At 37.3% G+C, this 23,218-nt stretch overlaps 1 protein-coding gene across 1 annotated transcript in view; it reads right to left on the minus strand.

Annotated features, from left to right (window-relative positions):
- Nucleotides 1–1,979: 1,979 nt before the first annotated feature.
- The window catches only part of Lam (Lamin), a 170,709-nt gene continuing 149,470 nt past the window's right edge, over nt 1,980–23,218 (minus strand). Inside the window, exons 10-11 of the mRNA XM_090402545.1 lie at nt 9,553–9,675; nt 1,980–3,372 (exon numbers count right to left, since the gene is read on the minus strand). Of these exons, the coding sequence (XP_090258671.1) occupies nt 3,334–3,372; nt 9,553–9,675 (162 nt within the window). The 3' untranslated portion in view covers nt 1,980–3,333. The remainder of the gene's footprint in view (nt 3,373–9,552; nt 9,676–23,218) is intronic.

A 23,218-nucleotide genomic window follows, 5' to 3' on the forward strand; every position in this document is an offset into this window, starting at 1 on the left:
AGATAACTACCTCTTGACTGGACTAAGAGATAGATAAAGAATACAATTGTTAAAATATTTGCTGTGAATTTCGGTGGTAAACAACTTTAGAACTATCTTTGCCTATTAAGGAAAAATTAGATTTTGAAGCTTAGTGTTTAATACCAAAAGTTAAGTGAATATTATGTGTAGTTGAACTAAATTAATTTTGCATTATCTTGTATCCAAAGTATGCTTATGTATATATTATATAACCTTGCATTAAATGTTTTGTTTTATTGATTTCAATTTGTTGTCAGCCTGATTCTTTTCCAGCAAAATTATCGGACCTAGCAGGAAACCTCAAATGTTAATGTAAAATTCGGCCTATATATATAAACATTAGACTGCTAAAGTTAATTAATATTTGATTACACTATTTTGCATAGACTAATCTGAATATAGGGTGGCACAGTATAATAGAAATTTCCCTATATTTGGATTAGTAATCAACATACAATTAATTAACCTTAATAAGAACAACGTTAAAGCAAGATGGCGGATCAAAAGACAGGAAGGACGATCCAACAAGTGGACGATGAGATGCCAGTGTGGAAAGAAATTGCAAGCTTACACGGACTCCACAGATCATGAGCTCGATAGACTGGAAAAATGAATGGTGTGTGTGTGTGGTACAGCAGGAGGGAGAAAGAAAGATAGTGAATGGGAAAAACATAAAAGTGCAAGAAACTGAGAGAAAAGAGAAAGTATGAGAATTCGATAAGAGGTATACTTAACCCGGCGCTGGTGAGATGGGAAAATGTAACAAAAGTGGTAAGGTCGCTGCCACGTGTTGTTAAAAAGTTATAGTCAATTTAAAATCTTTGGGTCTGTGACACCCCACCTTACTAATGCAGGTTAATGAGAAAGTGACAAAAGCATGTTTCCCAGGTGCAAAGACAAAGGATGTTAGTGAAGCTGTAAGTTTGAAAAAGAAAGAAGTGAATGAGTTGATTGTTTTCAAAGGTGAGAAATATGCAATGAGAGAGAATGTGAAGGGGTTGTTGGAAGAAGCAAAAATAAAAGATTGTGAGCCTGCTGTCTCAGTATGATAGGACAGAGCTCAGAAGAAGGGCCATGATTGCCAATGAGAATACTATGTAGGAGGAATGGTGTGCAGTTTAATAATGTGTAGAGTGAATTTGATGACCTGTATATGCCTAATGGACTGCACTTGAATGGTTTTGTAGTTAAATGCTTGGAGAAAGTGTTGTTCAGCGAGAGTTTGGAAGTGCAAAACCTGAACTAGAGAAATGGGGGGGGGGGTTTCAATATTTACTTCTATCTTGGAATACTTTCCTCCCACCCTCTACCCGAAAAATAAATGTACTGCATACATCTCTATACATAAAAATAAAAGTATCTTATGGCAGCTAATGCTTGTGGGTATTTGAGGTGTGGTCACTTGTTTTGTCTCAGCTGAGTTTATGGGATTGGCTGGCTAATAATTTAATATGAAACTGTGCAATAACTAAGCTTAGTTAAGGTGTCTTACATCATTTTTTGGTGAGTACTCCATTGTTGCTTCATAAATGATGATGCAATAATTTTCATTAAAATTATTGCATCATCATTTAATAATAATAATAATTTATGAGTTGAAAGTATGATTGAAATAACGATTTGTTGGGAACATGACTGACAAAAAAATAATAAAATAAAATAATAATAATAATAAATAAAATAATAATGTAGCATACAATAAAGTATTAAATAACAAAATAGTCTAGTTTTTTAATGGGCAGGAGGTTTGCAGACAGATTGAAGCAAGCACAATAGGGGCTAATCTTCCTAGTTAATATATAATAACAGCAGAGCTATTTAATATTCTCAAACTCAGAAATACAAAGTTTATTATAACTGTGAAATGTCTAAACAATTAATGAACATCTTCCAAAAATTCATTCATAATTAAGTTATCAGATACTATAAGCATGTGCAATGAATTGTAGAAAAGCAAATTGTTCATAAAAGTAATTTTATTAAAAAGTTTATTCCACTTATTACATTACAATCTGATGAAAAAAAAAAATTAATAAATGGATGAGACAATTCAATGTATAAAACTAAGACTAATTGTAATGAAATATAGACAGTTCAACTATGTGTAGCTAAATACTTCTGAGAAATTAAAAAAAGAAAAATCAATAATAATACTCTTATTAAAATTTCTTTTGTTTTGACCCTCTGTTTAGAACATTAAGGAAGCTTAATAAGAATGTGTTATACTCAAGAGTTAGTGCTACATGGTTCAATATGTTCATACAGATAACTAATACCTAACAGATAGATAAAGATTAATAGTTCAGATTTTATCAGTTTTATCTATCTATCTATTTAAATAGATAGATAAAACTAGAAAGATAAAAAAAAAACGTTTTTTTTTAAGTAAAAAAAGCTACTTTGAATAGAAAATGTTTGTAACACAAAAGAAACACAAAAATAAGACAGCAAATAAAAAAAAATTCAAGTGTAATTATTCTTGGGGATTTTTAAGTTTATCTAAATGAGGGGGAGGATTATATATATATATATAAAACTATCTATTATAAAATGACAGAAATTCTGATTCATTTTAAAACATGTCTATACAATAACACCAATGGAAGAGATTTTTCACTTTTTTTTTTTTTTTTTTAAATACTGCCAAAACTTATCTTTCAAACAAATAAAGTAGAAGGCAATTTTCTGATTTTGAAAATATGCATCTGAATGACATTTTAAAGAAGAGTGCTCTGGGTTATACATACATATAATTATGTATATATATATATATATTATAAATAGCGTACACCATTTTAAAACAGATGAGTCGGAATTCTTTCTTAGAAATGTTTTCTAATATACTGTTTGCCAGTATTTTTCTAAATCATAAATGATTAGCCGAGTAATATTTTACAATATCATTTCTGCAATGTGTTTAATGTGTATATTATATGGCTAAAAAATGATCTCTTTTTACAAAGTTATTTATTTTAAAAATGAACACGTTCAATGCTAATTAAGATCATCGATGGAATGACAATGACAAACAGTAACAGAAACCATTAATTAATTTACAAGATTCAGCAAATGTATGATTCTTTTGCAGACTGCAACCATGAAAATAAGTTTTAAGTACCACATGTAAATTCCATGCAGTTCTTGACAGCTGCAAAAGTTACATCTGCAATATGCCTTTAGCACCAGCCTATGGTAATGAAATTTCAATGAGGAAAGTTAAGTGGTGAAAAGACTGTCTGATATGAAATGCTGGTTATTTAACCCTCTTAGAGAGGATGCATAAAAACAGTTGGTGGTGAGGATGCATAAAGTTCACATGATGGCACATTTTTCTTGATTTTGTGGATCACCCTGTTAAAAAAAATGTAAAGAATTATATCAAAATTATTTGTAATTTATGTAATATTTTTCATTAAAATGTTATAACAGGAAAAAAAAATTTAAAGTTACAAAATGGGCAAAAAGTTGTAACCTAGATTTTAGGTTACAACTTATAAGTTATAACCTCCCATTTTAAAAAAAAGTTAAAACTTTTTTTAAAATGGGAGTTGGTAACTTTCAGTGACAAAATAATGGTGTATAAAGTGTAAGAAATGTGCATTTGGTCAAATTACTGCAAGGAAATGTATCAGAATGATGCATCAGACACTGTCAGAATGAGGTAAAACAGATGTTCAATGAGGAGGAGTACCAAATCTGTTAAACAAAATATAGAAAATACAGAAAACTCAGTATTGTACACCAAAAGATCCAAGAAAGGTGACAAAATGCAAAATCCCATTTTCTGTTATGTGGTGACAATAATACAAGGTGCTGAATAGTACAGCACACCTGGACATAATCTCAGAACTCTCATATCAAAGGTCTCCAAGTCGTTGATCAAGTGTTGTATTTCTAACCCAGCTCTCAGATCCATAAGCTAAAATTACACCCTCTGTCCAAAAAGAAATCGAACTTTTGATTGAAATAAAACACAGGCCAATTATAATTATTCAAATAATTTATTTCAATCAATATACTCTCCCTCAGCTTCGATACAGCATTTGGCATAGTCAATTAATTTGTTAAATGAGTTTTTTTATATCAGTTTTTAGGATACTGTTGAGGGTCGTGGCTACTGCGCTTGAACGTTTTCAATGGTGTTGTATTGCTTTCCTTTCATTGGCAAATGAAGTCGGGAGAAGAGAAAGAAGTCACGGGGTGCTAAATCAGGTGAATACGACGAGTGATCCAACACACAAACTTGGTTTTTGCTCAAAATCTGTCTCACAATGTTCAAACGATGAGATGGTGCATTATCGTGCAAAAGTGACCAGCTGCCTGCTTCACGAAATTCATGCAATATGCAACGAATTCTTGCTATCAATCGCTTCAAAACTTCGAGATAAAACTCACCATTGACTGTTTGGTCAGGCAGAACGAATTCTTTGTGGATAATGCCCTTGGAATCATAGAAACAAATCAGCACTGTCTTTACTTTTGACTTCTCCAAGCGACTTTTTCGGATGCCCCTCTTCTGGTGGTCTCCACTCAGCACTTTGTTTCGGATCCATACTCAAAACACCACGTTTTGTCACCAGTAATGATCGTTTCAAGGAAGTTTGAGTCCTTACAGTTTTAATGAGGTCCTTGCAGTGTTCAATTCAATACATTTCTGTGGTCGTCGGTCAACTTGTGGGAACAAATCGTGAATACGAAGGCCCAAACTCTCGGTCAAAATGTTGTACGCAGTTGATTTTGGAATCCCCAATTCATCTTCAATCAATCTCACTGATTATTTCGGGTTTTCTTTAATGAAATCATGCACTTTTTGGATGTTAGCTCTGCTCAGTCCAGTTTTTTGACACCTCGGCCTTTCGTCGCCCTCAAGCATCTCACAACCACTTTAAAATCACTTAAACCACTTGGGTACGGGATAAGCATTCATCGCCGTATGCTTTTTGATGCGTTTCGGTAAAACGTTTACCAAGTTTAACACAAAAGTCAATTGCAGTTCTCTGTTTGAAACTCATTTTCCGACATTTCGTCAAAACACAGTCACTCTTGGCTTCTAATGAAACAAATGTCATAAACAGTTGACACAACACTAATGAAGGTTGCCTGCTTTCGACAACAAAAAGATACAACATGTGGCTCCACTAGTTTCTTCTATTTTCAAAAGGTTCGGCTTCTTTTTGGACTGTATATAATATAGTTTGAAGACTATATTATATACAGTTAATGTTTTCTCATTTCTCTCTTATTCCATATAAATTTATTCAGTTGTCTTTCTGTCATATCAGTTTTGTTGATCCTATTGTCTATTTCTATATTTAATTTGTCATCTTCACTAAAAATTGTGTGTAAATAGCTGAAATGTTTTACTTGTTCTATGGATTTTTCATTCAGGATGCAACTGATGTTTTGATTGTCTTTTAATTGCTGATTTTCATATTAAATTTAGTACAACTAAATCCCTTGACTAAATTTAGTCATTCAATTTAGTCAAGGGATCCTGAAGATTTGTGCTGGATTTATTTAGAAGTATAACATCACATAAGCAAAGAGCTGAGCTTAAGATCGACAAAACTTAAATACAGATCATCCTTGTTTCATTCCATGCTTTCCTATTTGTCCTAAAGTGAAAATCTGATCCTGGCAATCTCTTTGGCCTGAATCCATCTTGTTCTCCAAGTTTACATTCTGCAATTTTTCTTATCTGCTTCTCAAGAATACTTGCATAAATTTCACCGGGAACACCCAATAGGAAAATTCCTCTATTAATTCTCGTATTCAGTTTTATTTCCCTTTTTATAGATAGGTACTGTGAGTACTACATTCATCTGGAATTCAACCCTCTGAACAGATCTAAATTATGCAGTGTAGTCACTCTAAAATTTTTATACTTCCATATTTGAGCAGTTCTGATCAAGTATCATCTACTACAGCTACCTTACCTTTATTTTTTTTTTTTTTATGGCCACTACTTTATTTTTATGTACTGTTTCTCATTTCATAATCTCTTACCTTTTCACCACTGCATAACTTTTTTTTTTGTAAAGCTATAGTCACAGTAAAACTCTTCAGGTGTTATTTTCAAAACCATTTCTGACCTCTACTGTGACCCATTTGTCATCTTCAGCATGTCCACAAAATGGAGATGTCTTCAATTTAAGAATAACCAGAAATTTGATGGAGCTAAGCCTACATTGTAGGGACGATATAACTGCATTCACTTAAAAGGTCAAGCAGATCAGATTTAAAGTTGTACAGCATTCTCTATAACCCAAACTTAGTACATCAGATTTATTTCCTAAATGAAGAGACATCTTATGAGTATATATTTTGAAAATAATGTACACGTCAAAAGCAGAGGTAAGAAAATAGTTGCAAAAACAATATGAAGAATTTTTATTATAACTTTAAAAAGCTGTTGTATAATAAAAAATGTACTGAAAGGAAGGGGAAGGAGATTATGTTGAGAAACAGCATACGAAAATAAAGTAGAACCTGAATTCAAACTATTTTTTATTATTTTTTTTTTTTGTTTCAACATTTCTTTTGGAAGCTATCGCAACAGAGACATTAATTTTAGAATGGTAATATTGGGTCAGCTTTTGCAACAACATGTTTTACTCATCAACTAATTAATTTTTATTTCTTTGTCATTCAAAAATTAATTTACATGATTAACATATTTTCACATACTGAAACTGAAAAGGGAAAAAAAAATTCCATGACAAACTTCTTATAGATTTTTGGAATATTTTCTCATGAATTAGTAATAATATTAAAATGTTAACTTAACTGCCATTTTATAGCTATTGTGATAGTCTGGAACCGAATGGAAACATGGTATGAACACGTTTAAACACATCTGAAACTGTCTTACATCAAAGAATAAATTTAGTCTGTTAGGGTTCTCACTCACACTTGGATGTCTGTGAATTTTGCATTTCTTTATTATTATGATGAGCCTCATGAAAAATGTTTTTCCAATATTTAACTGCATTTTAAGGCAAGTGTATTGTAAAAACATTTTTCAGTCCTCCATAATTCTCACATTGTTTTATTTCCCTTTTTTATAGATAGTTACTATTAGTACTACAATTACCTGGAATTCAACCTTCTGAATAGATCTTCTGAATTATGCAGTGTAGCAACCGTAAAATTTTTTATACTTCCATATTTGAGTAGTTCTGATCAAGTATCATCTACTCCAGCTACCTTTCCGCATTTCAGGTTTTTTTTTTAATGGCAACTACTTTATATACTGTTTCTCATCATAATTTCCCACCTTTTCAAATTAGAGAAGAATTAAAAGATAAATTCAAAAATAACTGCACTAAACTTAAATTAGAAACCATTCAGAGTTACTGCTGAAGGATTTCAATAAAGCTGAAAATTATAAAGACTAGTTGCTGAACTTTAATAAAGTACTATAAGAATGGACCAGGATGACAATAAACATCCACTTCCTTCTGTTCTCACTGAATGGTTCCACCAGGACATCATTTGTGTGTAGAGGCTTAAGTGCTGTGAGGACATCATGCTGGAGGCTTAATGGATTTTTTACAACACTCAAAAAGGATTAAAATAGAATTTAATACTTCCTATATTTCGTTCTAGTCACTAGGACATCTATGGGGATTACAATTCCCCACTCAGGCCTATAGTAGATGCCACCAATGCACCTTGCTACAGACTGTCTAAACAGCTGGCCAACTCTTTGACCCCCCATCACCAGAAGGTCCACTTCCTATATAAAAAACTCGACCCACTTTAAAGCCCTCACAGAAAATTTAACCTTGACTAATGCAGACATATTGGTAAGCTTTGATATCTCCTCTTTGTTTACCAATATTCCCTTAACTGACACCTTATCTCTCTTAGAAAACGTTTTTCCTTCTGCCATCTTAGATCTCTTTTCCTTTGCCATTAACTCTGGGTATTTCTCTTGGAAGAAAAAAATCTACAAGCAGATAGAGGGAACCGCCATGGGTTCCCCCTCTCGTTCCCCCTTGCCAACTTCTATATGGAAGATTTTGAAAACCGAGCCATAGACTCAGCCTCACTCAAACCTTCTATCTGGCTAAGATATGTAGATGATGTGTTCTCTATTTGGCCTCATGGCCCAGACACATTAGACTCCTTCCTCAGTCATCTCAATAGCCTACATCCAAGAATCCAGTTTACTATGGAAAAGGAAAAGAACAATTGTTTACCCTTCCTAGGCACCTTAGTCACATGCCTGCCTAATGATACACTTGCCTTCACTGTATACAGAAAACCCACACACACACAGGCAGATACATTCACAAACTCTCGCACCACCACCCCTCTCAACAATATGGCATTATTAAAACTCTTACCAAGAGAGCCCACAATCTTTGTTCCAGTGGAACTGCCCTCACTACTGAGCATAACCACATACACAGCACTTTCCTCTCCAGTGGCTACAGCGATCACAGTATCAAAAAAATAATCAGTTCCTCCCCCATTCCCTGTCCGTCTCGTCAACAAGATTTTAAAAATGCCATCACCATACCCTACATCTGCGGCACATCCAAAAAAATAGCCAAGATTCCCTACACACAGCATATAAGCCCCACCGCAAACTTGCTACCCTTATCCGTTCTACGAAAGATCAGTTCCCTCCTCTCTCTCTGCCTGGAGTTTACAAAGTACCCTGTTCCTGTAAGCTGGTGTACTTTGGATAGACAGGCAGATCAGCATCCATCCACCTGGAGGAACACAAGTCTTACATCTGTAAACACAACTATGGTCATTCAGGCTTGGCTGACCATGTTTTGGACACCACCCACATGGTATCATGGAAGAAAACCACCATGCTCCACCACAGCAAATTCAAGAAAGAGAGACTTTTCTTAGAAGCAGCAGCAGCTCTCAGAAACCAACCAAATCTTAATAAATACGGTTGCATTAAGCTTCCGAAGATTTGGGAAACACTCATCACCAGAGGTCCCACCATACATTCCAGGCCACCTACTACCGCCCTTAGAGGGCACTCCACCTAGATAGGACTTTAGTGTCACCCACGTGGTTGGGCTTAATATTGTATGATATTTGTGTGCATGTTACATTAGTTGTTTTTGTAATCCCCATAGATGTCCTAGTGACTAGGACGAAATATAGGAAGTATTAAATTCTATTTTAATCCTTTTTGAGTGTTGTAAAAAATCCATTACGCCTCCAACATCAAGACATCATTATAGTGGAAGAAAGAAAGAAAAATAGAATGCTGGGACAATGGATGGTTACTGGTATGTCTCTTTCTTCAAAGAGAGACACCAGTAATTTTTTTTTTTTTTTACTGTAAATGCAGTAAAATATGCATATTCTTCAATATTTTGGTCATTAATATTCATTTCACAAAATTACCCCCCACACACACACCTAACTGACAATTATGTTCCAGTATATTTGTATCAAGAACTCTGATATGATAAAAAATCATCTACTTGTTTTGATTATAGTTAGAAAATCTCTCTGTTCACCAATATTATACAGCACACTAAAATTAAATAATACCTTCTGATAATAAAGTTCTTCTTCAGATACTTCAACAGCAGGATCCATGAAAGCTCCTGTGTCTGTTGTTCTTTCTGCCAGTGAAGAATGAAGTATTTTTGATGTTTGCCGGCTTGCCATTTCCTTAAATAAATAAAAAGAATTAATGTGCAATGACAAAATCTGTAATGCAACAAAGTTTATACCACAAGTTTTTTTATTTTTTTTCAATATAACTATTTATCTAAAAAAATTATTAGTTTTTCCTTACATCTTATCATATCATGATAAGCCAGGGAAGATCTGCAGCAAGTAAGCAGCACAAAATAATGTAAATATGAAAAAATTTCAAATCAAACTGATTCATATTTAAAGCGGTACAAAGAAAACATTTGAACTACTATACCCAACTTAATAACACTGAGGAGAAAAAATAGTTCAAAACTATAGTAAATCCAGTTTAAGCTGATAATTCAACAATATTCCTTAATCCACAGAGGATCTCATTCCTCTACCAAATGAATATTGTATTGATTGCTTTTCAATTCAAATGCAACCTTGCATTCCCAGTGAATAATTACAACTTCGGTTACAACTAATTCAAAATCTGCAGCTACTGAGCTACTCTAGATTTTCCTTATGCCCTCTAAAACATTTGTAAATCTCAACAATGGGTTATCAGATTCAACACCAGCACAAACTAAATGTCTACAACTTGCAACTGAATATATGACATCATCATCATCTCTGAACAGTGAACTGCCAGTAAACATCGTCAGATACCTATAAGTAATACATTCGTAAATACTCATTTTATAATGAAGGCTAATTCAATATCTGATATCATAAATGTAAAACACGCCTGTACAGTAAATACACTGATGTATTTACATCAAAGCAGGAATTCCTTCCTTCCTCCTGGGTACAGGTATGTATACTTTAGGTGTTTTATTTCCTCTCCAGTTATTCATTAGATATCAAGGTGGATGGCTAGTTCTCTTTCCTGTGAGTGATGGAGTATCTCAGGACCTCATCCTTTTGCACATCCTTCTTTTTCTTACATTTGTATATGAAGTCTGCACACAAAAGGTTGTAAATCTATATTTAACCCTTAACCCACTTGCATTACTATTGTAGTGCAGATGACCAAATCTACTCTAGAGCCCAAACATGATATCTGTGCAAACAACTTGACCTCTAATGACCCACATGGGACAACAAAAATCATTTAAAGAAATTCAAAAACATCTTAGCCACAGTGGAATTTAAACCCAGAGCCTGTTGGCTGGCGAGTGGTGATGCTATCCACTTGGCCAACTAGGCTGACATAAATGATCTTTATATGCAGTGCCTTCAAATTCATCTTTAGTTCTGCTGATGCTAGCACACTCCATTCCTCCTCTTCATCTGATAAACCTTACAGTGCTCAAACATTACAAGTCTCGGGATCTTCTAGAAATGTCTTAAACACTAATCTTCTTTTCAATCTACAGCAAGATAAAGAGGTCAATTCATTCAGAAAAGCACCTGTCTTTTCTTCCAAGAAAGGTTGCTCCATCACCTCTCCTTACCTTTGGTAAGAGCCAGATCTTCAGATGAGGTCATCCAGTTTCTCCTTTTCAGCCAATATACATTTCTAGTTTTTCATGACACGAACACATTATACAGCCTCCAAAAAATTCGATATTATTTTATGGCACTACCTCTCACATGTAGAACTGCTAATCCTATACTAATTCACAACCTTAAAATACTGTTCTTCCATTTGGAGTAATGCCTCAAGATCTCAAAAAAATGCTTAATATTAATGTTGCAATCAATGACTCTTTCTTAGAGGTTTATTCCAATCAGTATCTTACATTCTGTTTCTGCCTTTAGTTTATTGGCTTCCATCATTCCTCCACTTTCACTAAGTCTATAAAAATGCAACCAGCTATGGGTCAACATTCATTCACATCCAACCTTTCTGAACTAACTTATACTCTTTTTCATTCCATCTGAAGATGATTAAGTTTCTTTTCTTCACCTAGAATTTTTATATATATTTATCACACACGCCAAAGGCAGAAAAGCCTATATCAAACATATGGCGGGGGGGGGGGGGGTTCAGGAATACAGCAATCTGTTGATATTCTTTTTAAGGGAGACTGTTCCACAGAATAGGTAGAAGGAATGAAAGATGACTGGGAGTAGTAAGTTTGGTGAGTATGCAGTTCAACTGTAAAAGGATGTTGAGCAGAAATATGAGGCATACTGGTGTATGGGTTGGGAAAGAAGGTACTTGTTTACATTTGATTTGAATGACTGTATATCATATTTTCTGGGGAACACAAGAGGAAGACTGTTCCACAACACAGCAGTTGCAGGGATGGAGGAGGAGAACAAACTTGTTCTGTGGGTTTCAAGGTGCACTGTGAAGGGATGTTGAGCAGCAGCTGCACGTGTACCAACGAGCTTAGTACTAAGTGGGGGAATTACTGATGCTATTTCAGATGAACATTTTCCATGGAAATATTTGTAGAATACACATAGTGCAGAGACCGATCTTCTGTGCGAAAGGGGGGGGGGGGGATGAGTCGATAAGAGATGAGTCATTAATGTCCGATTGTTCTCCTCTGTATTGAGTCGAGCATTTTCGGGGAGATTTTGGGGGTCTCATCCCATATGTGAGAGTAGTATTCGATGTTTGGGCAGATATGTGATTTGTATAAGGTTAGCAGCTGTTCAAGGATGAAGTAAATTCTTGAGCGAAAGAAAAATCCTAGTTTTCTAGAAGCTGAGGATGGAATGGTTGTTATGTTTATGTCAGGGTAATTCCAAGAAGGGATATCTCAAATTGTCTGGAAATTTGGGTGTTGTCAAAAATAATACTGGGAGAAAATGGTTCTTTTTTATGAGAAATAAGACAGTACTGGGTCTTATTAGCATTGAAATTGACTAGGTTATCTGAATCCCATTGAAGGATGGCTTGGAGATCAGAATTGAGGGGTGGTGGTTGATGTTCTGTAGGTTGAGGTGAGTTATGTGAGTAAGGTTTATCATAAAAAAGGGAGGAGTGCAATGTGCTGTCATCTGCAAAACTGTGTATTGGGTTGGAGGTAAGCTGAAGTAGGTCAGTGATATACAGTAGGAAGAGGGTGGTGAGAGGACCTTGTGGAACCCTGGCATTAGTTGAATGGTGAGAGGATAAGGAACATTCACCACCAAACATAGCGTGCATCCAGACAGAAAGCTGGCAATCCAACTACAGAGGTCTTGAGATAGACCAAACGATGGCAGCTTGCTTAGTAAGCCCTTGTACCAGACCAGGTCAAACACCTTGGAGATATCAAGTGCAACCGCTTGAGATTCGCCAAACTTCTCCATGGCATTTGTCCAGAGGTGGGTGACATGTAACCAGACCTCATGCTGATCAGCAGCGACGGAATCCATACTGATGGTCATGTATTAGACGGGTAGCTTCAAGGTAGTGTAGGAGTTGGGAATTGATGATTTTTTCCATTACTTTGGACAGGACTAAGGTGAGCGAGATGGGGCGGTAGTTGGACGAGAGTGACTTGTCGTCCAACTACCGTCCTTCTTGGGAACGGACTAAATACTGGCCAATTTCCAGCCTGTGGGATAGATACCAGTTGAGTAAGACAGTATATATATATATATATGTAGAAAGTTTTTTTGTAGTATTAACTCGGAATTGGGATATGTTCATATTTATATATACTGACTATAACCGAGACTAGAATAACAATTAAATTTATTCAAAACGCAACATGTTTCATCGGCTTGTCCAACTTCTTCAGGCATGAGAACATAAAAAGCAAATAAACACTCTATAAGAAACATCGTGTCACTATAAAAACGACTATTATAAAATTCAGTTAGCTTTGAACTGTAGCTACAGTCAGTGTTGAAGTTCTATTGTTAGGCAGCTGCATGCTTCTCATTTCAGGCGTGTGCCAATATCGGATAGCAGAGCTGAAAGAGTCCGGTAGATTATAGCTAAGGTTATTATTTATGTGATGAGGGTCCATAACAATTTCCTTAGACTCAATTATGCAGCGCTCCACCTCGTCATGGCATATATGAAGGTTCGAAGTTGTCCAATTTATCTCATGTTGACGGCCTTCATCATTTGTGTTTACTGAAAAAGTACATGGCTTGACAGGACATTTGCTCTAGTTCTTTTGTAGGCAATGTCCCTCTGGTGTTCTTCCGAACGTAGGAGGATGGATATTTCAGTTTGGCCATAGTATTGCTTCCCACAGTCACACGTCATTTTGTATACTTGTGGGAATTGTAGATGGTTGTGAGCTTGTTTGTATTTGCTTAAAATCGATCTTAGTTTAGGAAGAGTAGAGAAATAGGTTTTTATGTTGAACTTTTGTAAAATTCTTCTTAGTTTCGTGGAGAGCGAGCTGATGTATGGTAAGGAGATATAACCTTTGGTTGTTTTGATGGCAGTGGTATAGATGCTTATTAATAGTTTTTTTAGCTCTTCATCATCTGACAGTATAGATCTGGTACGATGTGCTAGGGTTGAGATGATACCCACTTTCTGTGCAGGATAGTGATGTGAGGATGCATGCAGGTATCTATCTGTGTGTGTAGATTTTCTATAGATTGAGATTTTAATAGAATCAGATGTCTTAGTAAGTCTTACGTCCAGGAAGGGAAGAGATCCATTTTCTTCAACCGCCATTGTTAATTTGATATCTTGGTGAAAGTTGTTTAAATGATTTAAAAAAGACTGAAGGTTATCGGTGCCATGTTCCCAGATAAGAAATATGTCATCTACAAATCTCATCCAAATTTTTGGTTTAAGAGTAGCTGAGGAGATTGCCTTTTGTTCGAAATCTTCAAAAAATATGTTAGCTAATATAGGAGACATGGGACTGCCCATTGCCAATCCCTTATTTTGTTTGTAAACTTTTTTCTCATATTGAAAGCAGCTAGAGTGAACACAGTGTGATAGCAAGGAAAACAACTTTTTTGAAATCTTGTTCTTTAAAATATCAAGAACCTCTCGAGTTGGAACATTTGTTAAGAGAGCCACCACATCAAAGCTCACCATGATATCTGAAGGCTGGAGTTTTAAATTTTTGATTATATGAAGAAGAATTTCCTGTAAAACTTTTTAAAGATGAAGCCAGAAACTTGGATAATCTGGAAGTAGGTGAGTCAATACTATCTACAATTGGTCTCAGTGGGCAGTTTTCCTTGTGTATCTTTGGGAGACCATATAACCTTGGGATGAGTGGATGTAAAGAGCGAGCGGCAAGGTTTCGTGGAAGTTCTGTGGCTTTTTGTAAGAGGTTGTTTGTTTTGTTATGTATCTCCCTCGTTGGATCTCTCTCAATTTCCAAGTATGTCAGACTCTAATAACGCCAAGATTTTTTCATGGTAATCTGTTTTATTTAGCACCACAGTTCCGTTGCCCTTGTCAGCTTGTATGATAACGATGTCTTTGTAATTCTTAAGCTAGCCAAGGGAGATGTTGTCAGATGGAGATCTTGCATTGTTAATCGCAAGTATTGCTTCCATGCAAAGTAAACTGGCGTCTGCAGCAGGAAGTAGTGATGCAGCTTTCTCCATCTTAGTTAAAAACATTTCCTTGGGAATAGTTTTAGGCACCAGGACAAAATTGAGACCTTTTTAAAGAATTTGTTCTTCGTTATGATTTAGAACATATGACGATTGGTTTATCACTAATTTTTTAGTTCTTCCATGAAGATTATTAGGGGTTGAAAACTTCCCTTCCTGGACGTAAGACTTACTAAGACATCTGATTCTATTAAAATCTCAATCTTTAGAAAATCTACACACAGATACCTGCATGCATCCTCACATCACTATCCTGCACAGAAAGTGGGTATCATCTCAACCCTAGCACATCGTGCCAGATCTATGCTGTCAGATGATGAAGAGCTAAAAAATGAACTACAACATCTACAAAGAACCATCACAAGTAATGGCTACTCATCGAAAACTATTAATAAGCATCTATACCACCGCCATCAAAACAACTCAGAAACACAAGACAATCTCAAAGGTTATATCTCCTTACCATACATCAACTCGCTCTCCACGAAACTAAGAAGAATTTTACGAAAGTTCAACATAAAAACCTATTTCTCTACTCTTCCTAAACTAAGATCGATTTTAAGCAAATACAAACAAGCTCACAACCATCTACAATTCCCACAAGTATACAAAATGACGTGTGACTGTGGGAAGCAATACTATGGCCAAACTGAAATATCCATCCTCCTACGTCTGGAAGAACACCAGAGGGACATTGCCTACAAAAGATATATATATATATATATATATATATATAATATATATAGGCAACGTAGGACAGGAGTTAGTTCTGGTGCACAAACCTTCAAGACAAATGGAGGAATGCCATCAGGACCAGTTGACTTTTTTTTTTGTGTCTAATTTGGAGACCAGTATTTTATTGATCTATTTTTGGCAAAAGGATATAGTGGGTATTGTACGTAGGCTGTTCAATAAGTAATAAGGCTATATTTATACAAAAAACAGATTACCTTTAATCGTCATCATTTACATGGTCTTTTTCGAAGTAACTACCGTGAGACTCTATGCATTTGTCCCAACATTGCGTCCACGTTTTAAACACGTGAGAATCCGTTTTTTGAGAGCTCTTTCAAAACCGCCTCTGCAGCTTTTACACATGCTTTGTTGCTTTCGAAATGGCGGTCTCTTAGTGGTTTCTTGAGCTGAGGAAACAGCCAGAAATCACATGGTGCGAGATCAGGACTATGGAGGGTGTGGTAGGATATCTGTGTTGTTCTTCTGCAAAACGTCCACTACACAACCAGCAATATGTGGCCTTGCATTATCGTGGTGCAATAAGAAGCCGTTCTTCAGCAATGGATGCTTTCTTTTGACGTGCTTGATGATAATTGCTGCTGTGTTGATCATTGTCTCTGTGATGGACGTTGAAGGTCTTCCCTCACGTTCAAGATTTTCCACATTTTGCCTTCCTTCCTTAAAAGTTTTATGCCAGCGAAAAACACTTGCCCTGGACATTGCTTCATCGTGGAAAGCTTCGCGTATCATGTTAAAAGTGTCCGATGCCAATTTTTGCAAACGCACACAAAATTTAATCGCATAACGCTGTTCCAAGGATGCTTCCATTTCGAAGACTGGTCACGCCTCGTAGGCGCGCTGATGAGCATTTGCACTTAGTCACGTGACACTCTGGCACATCAGCCTGTATACGCCATCTATTATTATATTATATTAATCCAGACAGTATTCTGTATTATATTAATACAGACAGCAACATTTCTTTATTCCACAGAAATTAATATTGTGATGAGTGGTTTCGCCACAGTAAAATGTGGCGAAATTATTACTTATTGAACAGCCCACGTATGTTGGACATCTATAATGGTTGGGGAACATTTGCCATTGTCAATTATGCATGCATCGGAAGCAAAGTGTAATTCCAGGAAATTGGCCTTTTCTGTAGGTGATGATGCAATGGAGCCACCTGGGTATGATGGGGATGAGAGCAGTGTTGGGCAGAAGTTATTATTATTATTATTATTCCTGATACCTCCAAGGAGTCAGAAGACTCATCGTGGGAGGACATCTTCAACTATCTCTACACCTTACCTCTACTACGAATCAACGCCATCTACCGCCCACCTCCAACACCACAACTAGTAATTTTTGTCTGTAAATTGCGTGTGTTCTGAAGGGCCGATTTGTATGTATGCGGGATGAAAAACCCGAGTTTCCGGGAGAAAAAACCCTGCTACCTCCGTATGAGATCGGCTAACTCACCATCGATTGAAATCGACCAGATAAAGATTCCTCCCGTCGCGACGAGAATCGAACTTAAGCCTATTCCAATCGAAGGGCGCAATGTACCGTCGTTCTTCCAATTGCGCTACGGTGTCGAGAGAAAGGCTCAGCTGATGTTTGGACAAGATGCTAATTTCCTGCTTTTTGCTCTTTCGAACTCTGTTTTGGAAGCATTGATTGTTTTTTTTGCATTTATTTCGGGCTGGGATATAAACTCTAAAGGAGGATGGAGTTCTTGATTTGAGCCAGTAATGGTATGTTTGGTTTTTCATTTGTACAGCCTTGGCGCATCTTTTGGAAAACCAAAGTTTGGTTAGGGAATGGCAGGCCAGAGTACTGTGGGGAATGTATGTTTCCATGCTAGTGAGAATTACTTTGGTTATAAGTTCGGTGTATGTATATGTTTGGAAGGTCGGAAACAATAGTCTAACCATGGGAATGAGGCATAAAAGTTGCAGAGGCTGTCCTACTTGGCACTGTTATAATGCCAAATTACTCTTGTATGGGAGTGGCTGTGTAAGCATTGTTGCATGGAGAGGAGACGAGCACCAGGTTGTGGTCAGAATTGCCTAGCAGGCCCTCTACATTCACTGTGCATTTGGAAGGGTCATTGGTCAGGAAGAGATCTAGGGTATTTGGAGAGTGGTTTGGGTTGTCAGGTATTTTGGTTGGCACCTGAACTACTTGTGTAAGGTCATTAGTTGTGGCAAATGTTTCAGCATCTCTACCTACAAGTCTGTACAACTGGAGGAGGAAAGCCAGCTGGTATTGTGGACATTAAAATCTCCTAGGAGGATGATTTCATTGTTGGGAAAGTGGGACTGGAGAGAGTCAATTTTTAAGCAGAGGAAATTAAAGAGCTCAGTGTGGCTGGTTGCATTAGGGGAGTGATAGAGAAAGCACATGAATTTGACCTAGTTAGGAAGGGATATTTTCATCCAAAGAAGGTCAAGGTTGGGTGCTCTCTGACAAGGTATGTCGGAGCAGATGTATGCACAGATGCCCCCCTCGGATCGAAAGGAGTAGTTGAAGAGTGTATAGTTTGGAAGGTTGAGATGAATAGTGCTGGGGGTAGGTGAGATTTGAATTTCTGCCAGAAAGAGTACGTGGTAGCAGACACTATTGAGGTTGGAAGTCACAGATGTTGATGAAGTGTATATGTAGGGTTTTACGAGTCATATGTTTGGCCACAGTGGTTTTGCACATTTCCTATGTAGTGCCTGCATACTGGTCACCATGGTGGCTGCTAGTAGCATCACTTGATTTTTGCACCAATTCAACCTGTATGTGGTCGATGATCCAACTGTAGTCACCATTTTGACGTTTTTCTGCAAGTTGTCTTCGAAGCTGACATCCTCGTTTCCTTTGTGCAAATGTTAAATCTGGTCGAGCATGTATGCGCAATTGGGGACAAGTGTCTTTGAACTTGTTGATTGCTGTTATTAGTTCTGATGTGCTTGTCAAAGTGTCACAAGTCACTTTTACAAGGTGTGGAAAGTTCATTATATATTTTCTTTTATTCATGGGTCCGAAAACAATGGCACCTGATGATATTTTTAGAATTGATGTTGTATTCTTCTGCTAATTTGATGATGTCTTCTTTTAGTGCTTTTCCGTTTTACTTTGGAAAGTTCAAAATAACTGCGCTGAATTTTTTATTTTTTAGGCCCCCATCGAGTAGTGTATCGTTGATGCAATTAGATTACGGAGCTCATTCGCAGTGAAGGGTGAACTTGCACTGCAGCACTGATTGCCAGTTGATTCAAGCTTGGTTTCTAGTGCTCGTATTTTGGGGGAAAGAGTTTCATTCATAGCACTGATGTGCTGTTCAAGGTTTTCAATTCGTTTGCCTAAGTTCAGGAGCCGTTTTACAGATGGGAGGCACAGCGAAAAGAAATAGGGCTGGTTAAGGTTGATACATATATCTTGTGAAGCAACTCATCCATTTTTGCGCAGGAAGCGTGTATCCAGTGGCAACAGACCTTGCACATTACACTCATTTTTTTTATCGCTGATATCAATTTTACAGATGCGGCACTTTGTGGGTTTGTCGGCAATTGACAGTGCTACACTGGTGAGATGTGGGGTGTTTGTTTGTCGTTGACTTTTGTTACCGGCATCTTTGCTTTGCACGATAGGCATAGCAGGCACTTGCACGTGGCTGATTTTTAGATCGAAATATAACTGATTTAGTGCACTAAAAGTACTCACAGGTTGTGCTGAAGTTATCAGCTCCTTAGTACCCAATGTTAAGATTTCTGTTTGATGTTTAATTTGAATGGGAAGCTCTTGCAGTAGCGATAAAATGCTGGAGCACTAGTTTATAGTAGCTTACTCACAGACACCACCTAATGTGGACTGCCCTTTTCTGAACAGCATCAAGAATTTTTAGGAAGTTCTTTGGTGCACCACCCCATACACGAGAGCAGTATTCCGATGTTAGCTGAATTTGAAATTTTTACTGAGTAAGTAAGCGTTCGGCAGCAAAGTACCATCTTGACTGGAAATATGATTGTGTCAGAGCCCTGATGGATACTGGCATTTACAGGAAAGTCTAAGGATAGAACACCATCCACCATTACAAGTAGGGACAAATCTGAGGAGAAAACTGGCAATCCATTTACACAAATGATAGCAACGTATTGAGAAGCCCCTCTCAAAAGCCCTGGAAATATCAAGAGCAACAGCACAAGTTTCTCCAATCTTTCCATGGAATGGGTCTAAACATGAGCGATGTATGCCAGGAGATCTCCTGTGGATCTTGAGCAGTGAAATCCATACACTGGTGATCACTAATTACATAGCAGTTCTCAAGGTGTTGAAGAAGCTGACTGTTGAGAGCATTCTTCATTACTTTAGACAAAACTGATATAACAGTAATAGGACGATAGCATTTCTCTTCTTTTTTTTGGGGGGGGGGGTGAACTGGTTGTATATGAGCTCTCCTCCATGCTGAAGGATGGATGCCAGCTGAGTAAAGTTTAGTGAAGAGATGGCAGAGAACAGGCTTTAGTTCAAGAGCACAATGGGTGAAAATCCATCAGGACTGGCTGCCTTTGTAGTATCCAAGTTATTCAAGATTCTTGTGATGTCTTTCTGGCAGAAGGTCAGAGGAGACATGAGGTGCAATGTTCTAAGCAAGGAAGGAGGTAATTTGCCATGGTCATCGATGTAGGTGACTCAGAGGCTCACTTTAGTAAGTAGGCATGGCAAACCCGAGGTACCTGATGTTGGACCATGCCTTACTTCATGTAATATACATCTGTTATATTATCTGTAGACTGGTCCCTCCCATTCTTTCTTCTCTTCTTGCTCCTTCCCCCCAATGCTATTAGAGTATTCGAGGGCTAGGGGAATCTTTCCTATTTTGCTATTTCATCTTATGTGGAAAGGGCCTCTGCAACCCTACCACTTTCTTCTTCCAGTGACTTCACTCCAAAATGCTAATATGGTTGTGCCTTATAACACATCTCATTTTGCATTGGCTGTCGCGCAGAATAATCAGGACCCTCCGTGTTAGGCAGAGGGTCCTGTTCGAGAAGTATATTACAGTCTTCATCAAAAGTCAGTGATACTGTAAATGAGCTACACAGAAGGTATAAGATTAATCTTAGAAGGGAATTTTACATAGGCACATGGAATGTTCGGAGTCTACAGATGGGTACTCTCGAGATTGTTTGTAAAGAGATGGATAGGTATAAAATTGACATCCTGGGAATTACAGAGAGTAGATGGAATGGAGGTCACATCAAAAGACAGGATGGTAAGCTAGTTATTTACTCGGGTGGTGACTCAAAACATCATGGTTTAGCTGTGATACTGAAGACAGCTCAGGCAAGAAGCCTTCTTGGTTATAACCCCATTAATGATAGGATACTCTCTATTAGTTAAGGCTCAGTCTACCAATGTATCAATTGTGGTAGTTTATGCACCTCACATGGATAGGCCTGAAGAAGAGAGTGGGGAATTCTATGAAAACTTACAAAATGTTTTGGACTGCCTACAAAAGGGGAGACATACTGTACATTTTAGGGGATTCCTTCCCCCCAATGCTATTAGAGTATTCGAGGGCTAGGGGAATCTTTCCTATTTTGCTATTTCATCTTATGTGGAAAGGGCCTCTGCAACCCTACCACTTTCTTCTTCCAGTGACTTCACTCCAAAATGCTAATATGGTTGTGCCTTATAACACATCTCATTTTGCATTGGCTGTCGCGCAGAATAATCAGGACCCTCCGTGTTAGGCAGAGGGTCCTGTTCGAGAAGTATATTACAGTCTTCATCAAAAGTCAGTGATACTGTAAATGAGCTACACAGAAGGTATAAGATTAATCTTAGAAGGGAATTTTACATAGGCACATGGAATGTTCGGAGTCTACAGATGGGTACTCTCGAGATTGTTTGTAAAGAGATGGATAGGTATAAAATTGACATCCTGGGAATTACAGAGAGTAGATGGAATGGAGGTCACATCAAAAGACAGGATGGTAAGCTAGTTATTTACTCGGGTGGTGACTCAAAACATCATGGTTTAGCTGTGATACTGAAGACAGCTCAGGCAAGAAGCCTTCTTGGTTATAACCCCATTAATGATAGGATACTCTCTATTAGTTAAGGCTCAGTCTACCAATGTATCAATTGTGGTAGTTTATGCACCTCACATGGATAGGCCTGAAGAAGAGAGTGGGGAATTCTATGAAAACTTACAAAATGTTTTGGACTGCCTACAAAAGGGGAGACATACTGTACATTTTAGGGGATTCCTTCCCCCCAATGCTATTAGAGTATTCGAGGGCTAGGGGGAATCTTTCCTATTTTGCTATTTCATCTTATGTGGAAAGGGCCTCTGCAACCCTACCTACTTTCTTCTTCCAGTGACTTCACTCCAAAATGCTAATATGGTTGTGCCTTATAACACATCTCATTTTGCATTGGCTGTCGCGCAGAATAATCAGGACCCTCCGTGTTAGGCAGAGGGGTCCTGTTCGAGAAGTATATTACAGTCTTCATCAAAAGTCAGTGATACTGTAAATGAGCTACACAGAAGGTATAAGATTAATCTTAGAAGGGAATTTTACATAGGCACATGGAATGTTCGGAGTCTACAGATGGGTACTCTCGAGATTGTTTGTAAAGAGATGGATAGGTATAAATTGACATCCTGGGAATTACAGAGAGTAGATGGAATGGAGGTCACATCAAAAGACAGGATGTAAGCTAGTTATTTACTCGGGTGGTGACTCAAAACATCATGGTTTAGCTGTGATACTGAAGACAGCTCAGGCAAGAAGCCTTCTTGGTTATAACCCCATTAATGATAGGATACTCTCTATTAGTTAAGGCTCAGTCTACCAATGTATCAATTGTGGTAGTTTATGCACCTCACATGGATAGGCCTGAAGAAGAAAGTGGGGAATTCTATGAAAACTTACAAAATGTTTTGGACTGCCTACAAAAGGGGAGACATACTGTACATTTTAGGGGACTTAAATGCAGAAATGCGAAAGAGTATGATAGTCAGGCTGGAGTGTGGCATGTTTGGTCTGAGTGAACGTAACACCCGTGGTGAAAGACTGTTATTACCAATACCTGCTTAGTTATATAGATTAGTTATTACCAATACCTGCTTTTAGAAACATCCATGATGGACCTATACTTGGACATCTAACATTGATAGGTCAAGGCACCAGATTGATTACATCCTGGCTCTCCAGCGGTGGAAGACAAGCATATCTGAGGTGCATACTTGTCCTAGAGCAGACCATCAGCTAGTAAGAGCCAAAGCAAGACTAAGACTCCAAAAACTTCCAGGTCAGGCACATCCCACTAGATTGGATGTTAGAGTAAT

Source organism: Typopeltis vanoorti, chromosome 13 (genome assembly GCF_054136105.1).
Source record: "Typopeltis vanoorti isolate ZY-2024b chromosome 13, IOZ_Tvanoo_1.0, whole genome shotgun sequence".
Lineage (NCBI taxonomy): Eukaryota > Metazoa > Arthropoda > Arachnida > Uropygi > Thelyphonidae > Typopeltis > Typopeltis vanoorti.